The sequence below is a fragment of the Pundamilia nyererei genome, unplaced genomic scaffold, assembly GCF_000239375.1.
Source record: "Pundamilia nyererei isolate P.nyererei 1_Seehausen unplaced genomic scaffold, PunNye1.0 scaffold00022, whole genome shotgun sequence".
NCBI classification, from domain to species: domain Eukaryota; kingdom Metazoa; phylum Chordata; class Actinopteri; order Cichliformes; family Cichlidae; genus Pundamilia; species Pundamilia nyererei.
In genome coordinates this window covers 3,538,273-3,544,524 of record NW_005187423.1, presented here as the reverse complement: position 1 = coordinate 3,544,524, position 6,252 = coordinate 3,538,273, and the positions used below count along the sequence as shown (strand labels likewise).

The following is a 6,252-nucleotide window of genomic DNA, read 5'->3' as shown; positions in this document are numbered from 1 at the left end:
AATAAGTGCAGTATTATAGAATGAAACCAAAGGCATCCGCAGCACACTGCTAGCGATAGAAGATTTATGTAAATTTGACAAGCTGAACGTATTCTGTATTGTGCAGGAGACACAGCACGAGATCGATTGACAATAGCCTACAGGACGCAGAACACAATGTGCTGTAAAAACAACAACCAACCAAACAAACAAAAAGCACGCAAATTTGCCCACACAAAAATCCGTGAGACAGCAAAAGGTGAGCGACCACTGTAAACACATTTCCCAAAATGCGAACCCAACTCTAAATGTGGAGTGTCTATCATCTCACAAAACATTCTTTACCTATGTCATTATAAAGGTAAGATAGGCTGAGTAAAAATATTGTTACTGCAGTCTAACACTTTATAAAATTGGTCATTACATGAGTATATATTTGCATTGGGTTATAAAGCAGAGATGTCAAGAAAACTGTTGTATTTGTATGTTGAAATTCACAGTGTTGTAGGAATCTGTTTTTTTCAATGGTCACACTTGTGGTTACTCTTTAATCTACCGCATGTTAGTCATTTGTATGACGTGTGTTAAAATACATTGTTGCACATTAACTGTTTGCTCTAAAACCTGCAACCCTATGTTTCCTGATGTGTCAGCTGCTTTAACAGAGGACCTGACTTTTTGTGAAGTCTACTGTGCAGTATTCTCACTAGAAACTAGAAAAAAAAAATTGTGTTTTTGTCAGTGATTTTGTTCAGATACATCCAGAGTGCACCCCTTTCTTGATAACTCAAAAAAAGCAGTGGGACTTAAACATCAGGCGAATAAACTTTAAAGTCATCCTCTAGTTTATACCACGTAGTAGCTCAGGGAATAATAAGTATGTGCCAAATATACTGTACAACAACTGTCACTAGCATGCTTTCCTGTTTTTCATTATCAGTAAGTAGCAAACTCCAGGGGACTCATCACTCGTCATCCCCTCTGACGGAGAACAGTCAGCTTTTTCCTTCCTGCAGCATCCTTCCCAGTGGTGCTGCCCTTTACAGGAATAGCACACTTGGCTCCTGATAGAGAGCAATTTATAGTGAGGCTCAGCTGCTTCCCTTTAAAAGTTCTCCTCCTCCTGCTTTCCTCCTCCTTCTTCTTACAAGCTAGAGTCACTGTCCGTGGGTGTGGGAACAGAAGGAGTTTGTTGGAGGAAGTTTAGTCTGCTGAGAGACTCAGGAAACACCAGCGTATTGAAGTTCCCCAATCCATTTTCATCCCTTTTATTCCAGTTCCTAATGCATGCCTGCCATATTCATGTTTTGCTTCTGCAGTCCTCACGTAGATTATTGTCTGAATGTGTACATTTTTTTGATTTATGTATTATAATATGAGTATTGGTCACATTTTAAGTGCTTGATGGGGATACAGAAAAGCTTCAAAGACACTCCTCAGCCGGGAACTCAGTTGCTGTACTTTCTGGTACCGCGGTCAGTGTGGAAGTTGTTGGGCTCTGGACTTTTACACTGAATACTGGTGCCATTCATGGGTCCGGTGCTGTTCAGCTGATTGTCGGAGTAACACCAGCAGCACAAACACGACTTGGAGAACATGTGAAGAGAGGAAAGGGAACATTTAAACATGGCAGCGTTTGCAGACAGGATTTTTCCCTCGTGTAGATCACATTTCTCGTTTGCTCCTGCAACTCTTTTCACATGCAAGCTTGAAACATGGTTAATCTCAGTCTCTGTCCGTTCGTGACCTCGGCCAGTAAAATTAGTACATAAATCATCAGGCTGCTTTTACATTTTGGTTACCAAAAGTCATCACAAGCTAAGCGTTGTTTGCTTTCCCAGCCTGACCAAAAACATTAGAAGAAGTGTGGGTGTGTGGAATTAAAAAAAGAGTGATTTTGCGTGCATGCCACATGTGTATATATCCATGCCTACTATACCTTGAAGCAATTTTTGAACTTCTTGCTGACAAAGTAGAGGATAATGGGATTTATGCAGGAGTTGATTGTTGCAAGGTTGATGCCAAAGTAGTCCAGGATCAACAGGAAACTGAAAACAGAGAACAGGAGAAATATTGAAGGAATAATTTTCAAACATTTTTGGAAGCCCAGCTTCCAAAGAAGCTAGTGACACCCTGAGTTAAATTGGCCCGTGCGCTCCCATACTCTTCTTCCCAGTAGATTTTTGAGGACCTTGTTTGTCAGAAGTCTATTCTTCTAGAAACTCACTTGAGCAGCTCACATCGCATTTTCTCTGTCTGGTTGTAAATCATCTTCTTAAGAATCCTGCTGAGGTGCAGTGGGAACCAGCAGAGGGCAAAGATGAGGACGAGGGAAAAGACAGCTTTGGCCACCTCTCTCCTCTGCAGAGGGAAACAACAGATTACTGTGTAGTCTGAAGATGATGTTTAGGTAATGAAATGTCAAATGTTAAAGCAATGGAATAAACACTGGGATTATATTTAGAGAGAAAAGGCGATTTAGAAATGTTATTGAACCTGTTTGAGGTGCTCACTGAGAGCGATCCGGAGGCTGCCATTCCTGCGGTTGAGCATCTCGCAGGTCATGAGAGTGTAGAAGATAGCTGTGCAAATCAGTGGTACGCAAAAGTAGAAGCCAAACAGCCACCAGTCCTTTGCATCTCTGTAGAACTAGAGAGCGACAAACACAGTGTTAGTGTTAGTTATGAAAAACTGCAATAAATTCATGTTTTACTGTGACCTGGGAGTTTGAGACTAGGGAGTTGAAGGTTTATGACCTACTGGGACTCCAGACCGCTGAGCTCCACACATTTCCCATACATACATATTTATTAATGCCCCTTAAGCTTATCCTTGCACATACAATAATGTGAAAAAGTACTTTTTCACATGATTACATACAGTCCTGTGAAAACACCCCCACGATTCAATAGCCTGTTGAACTACTGTTAGCAGCAATAACTTGAGGTAATGATTTTCTGGAAGACTATCAGTCTCTCACATCGTTGGAGGAATTTTGGCTCACTCTTCTTTACAATGTTGCTTCAGTTCATTGAGGTCTGTGTGAATTTGTTGATGCACAGTTCTCTTAAAATCCCACCGCAGCATTTATTTTTACTGCTTTTTCTGGTATGTTTGGGATCATTGTCCTGTTGTATGACTGAATTTTCCGACAGATGGCTTGACATTTGACTCTAGAATACTTTGGCATACAGAGGAGTTCAGTGCTGACCTCAATGACTGCCAGGTGCCCAGATCCTGTGGTTTCAAAAAAAGCCCAAGTCCTCACCACTCCACCATTGTGCTGACAACTGGTATGAGGTGTTTGTGCTGATATCACGTGTTTGGTTTTTGCCAAACATGGCATTGTCAAACATGGTCAAACTTTCCACTTTGGTCTCGTTTGATCAAAGGACATTGTTCCAGATGTCCTGTGGTTAGTTCAGATGCAACTTTGCAAACCTAAACTGTGCTGCAGTGTTCTTTTTAGAGAGAAGAGACTTTCTCCTTTCTCCACTTCCTTTCTCTTTCCAAACAAGCCATCCTTGTCCAGTCTTTTCCCAATCGTACTGTCGTGAACTTTAACATTTAACATGCTAACGGAGGCCTGTAGCTCCTGGGGTTTTGGCAGCCTCTCTGAGCCTTGCATGATCTGACCTTTGGGTGAATTTGCTGGCATGTCCACTCCTGGGAACACTGGAAACTGTCTTAAATGTTTTCCACTTCTAAATAATCTTTCTCTCTGGTGAATGAAGGACTTGAGATTCTTTGAGAAATAGCCTTCCCAGAGTAATGAGCAGCAACAATTTGCCTCTCTGACACCGTGTGTACTCCTTGGCATGGCGTTAAAACACACCTGAATGCTCCAGACCAGCAAACTGCTGAAATTTCTGCTTTTATAGAGGTGCTCACATTTGCTGAGGATCAGTTAATCAAGTCTCCTCTTAATTCCTATGGAAGACTTTTTTTTAACCCTTTAAAACCAAGTGTATCAGATTTGATACATGTGTTTTTGTGAGTTTTTGAGACTTCTACATCATCAGCGTGACTTTTTTTTTTACCCTCAAAAAATCATATAAATTGCATGACAAATTTTTAATGACTAAATTGCAAAAATATTGTACATAAGCACAATGTAGCAAATGTGATACAAATTAAACCTCATATATGCAGATTCAAATTTTTGTCTAAAGGTTTGACAAACACTCCATTATCAAAAAAAGAAAGATTTCTGGTGGTTATTTCATGGTTCAGGTTTTAAGGGGTTTAGGACTTTATGCAGTTTCTGCACTATAATCTATAGTTCCATTTCATCAGCTATTCATGTGGCCCTAACATTAATAAAAATCCTAAATAAGATGTCATATGTGGTGTTGGGCTATGGAAGTAAACTGAAAATCATTAAACTGGACTTCATGCTATAGTAGAATCTATGCTTTTGTAACCGAAGCAGTTCTCCTCACACCACTACCAGCCTCCCCCTGTACTCCAGTGTTAATGAAGTCCATGTGAATGCTGCTCTGTACACAGACTGTGTAGTAAGTCTGAAATCAAGCCGTTCTAATTACACTGTGTATAATAAGAGCCTCTGGTTTTCTGTGGTTCTAAAAAATATGCTAAATATGCACTGTTTCAAAACCCTACAAACCAGACCAAACCTTATTACACCAAGTATTTCTGGAGTCTTCGTAGAACCACTTCAGGTTTTGGTATCTTTTGCTTTATGGACAAAAAAGAATTTGGTGTCTTTCAAAAATATCCTATTTCATTGCTATTAAACAATGGCACAGACTTTAGCACTGTATTGATATCTGGGAGAGATTACCTCAAGGGTATGCACATGTGGCCTGAGCCTGAGGCCCCAGGTCTGTGTAATTGCACTTGGCCTGCAATCAATTACGTGGTCCAAAATTGTGAAACAGGGCATAATCACTAAGAAAGACTAAGCCGGCCAGGTCTATTCCTTTAATATTCACTGGAGCGGATTCATGGCTGTATTCTAGTTTTCTTAAGGTCTAAACATGCTTTACTGGGGCACCGATGCTTTAAAAACATGCGCCCATATATAATGAAAATAGCACACCAGTGCACCAGCTGTCCATTAGAACCACTTACCGACTCCAAACGAACAATACGATGCTTTTAAGATGATGGCAGTGATCACGATGGAACTATTATGCTGATCTTACACTCTGAGTAGTTCTCCCACGTGTGTGTGTCCCATGTCAGCAGTCATGTCAGCAGATCATTTTGTCTCTACATTACAGAATTCAACAATTCTTTTGCACATCCTGGCTTTAGCGCAGTCTAAAAAGTTGGGCACAAAATGCAATTTCTTTAAAGGGATGGCAAAGTGGTAACAGCGCACCTCCATGAAGGCACTCCGGGGTCTAAGCATGCAAGTGCGCATGGTTTTGTTGGCATAGTCGAAGGTGATTATGTCGAAACCGACGGCCTCCGGCACTGCCAGGATGAGTGAAAGCACCCAGATGGACACGATCTCAATGACGGTGATCAGAGGGATGCCCACGCCCTGCACTCTGCTCCACGATGCCACAGCCCGGTATCTGTGACACAGCGGGACACAAAGTTATCACCTGGCATATGGCTATTTATGCCATAACTGTTACACACAATGAGCAGCTTAGATTAAAGCACCGGCTGATTTTAAGTTACTGCAGTAATGACTGTAATTACTGCAGTTATCCTTACAGCACCCTAGGATACAAATAATGTAAGACGAATATAAAATGTCAGTTTAATGTTTAACACAGGTCAGCAAGAGTTCAGCTGTGCGATAGAAATGTAATATTAAAGTAAAGTCATCACTTTCTTCATCTCTCCTGATTGACAAAGCTAACAAGAGCTTCCTTATGCATGGCAGCACGCCAAGCACAACAAACTGCTCAGTCAGCAAACACTATCAAAATGTTAAGAATTCATGAGCAGAGATGATCAATTGTTTATTTTAAATATCTAATATTTATATTTTTGTGAAGCCTCCAAACAGACTGGCCCATGTTGGCAGAGGGGTCTGTGTGTTGGCTTGTGTTTCCCGTGCACTGAATACTTGTTTGCTTGTTTGTTTCATTAATGGAAACCACTTGTCGAAATGTTTTAGTAAAATCGGGCATCAAGATTTTATAGCAAAAACAATATATTTTTCATGACACATTTGAATTTCTCTGTTGAACAACATGGTGGCATTTATATTTTACTAAGTGGTAATGTATCCACCTTTTCCTCTTCCTCCAACATTGAAAAGATACAAAAGGGACTCGAGCACTTTCATAA

At 40.6% G+C, this 6,252-nt stretch overlaps 1 protein-coding gene across 1 annotated transcript in view; it reads right to left on the bottom strand.

The window, feature by feature from the left end:
- Nucleotides 1-706: 706 nt before the first annotated feature.
- The window catches only part of ednraa (endothelin receptor type Aa), a 9,938-nt gene continuing 4,392 nt past the window's right edge, over nt 707-6,252 (bottom strand). Inside the window, exons 4-8 of the mRNA XM_005726954.1 lie at nt 5,327-5,525; nt 2,476-2,628; nt 2,207-2,340; nt 1,919-2,027; nt 707-1,565 (exon numbers count right to left, since the gene is read on the bottom strand). Coding sequence (XP_005727011.1) covers nt 1,428-1,565; nt 1,919-2,027; nt 2,207-2,340; nt 2,476-2,628; nt 5,327-5,525 — 733 coding nt within the window. The 3' untranslated portion in view covers nt 707-1,427. The remainder of the gene's footprint in view (nt 1,566-1,918; nt 2,028-2,206; nt 2,341-2,475; nt 2,629-5,326; nt 5,526-6,252) is intronic.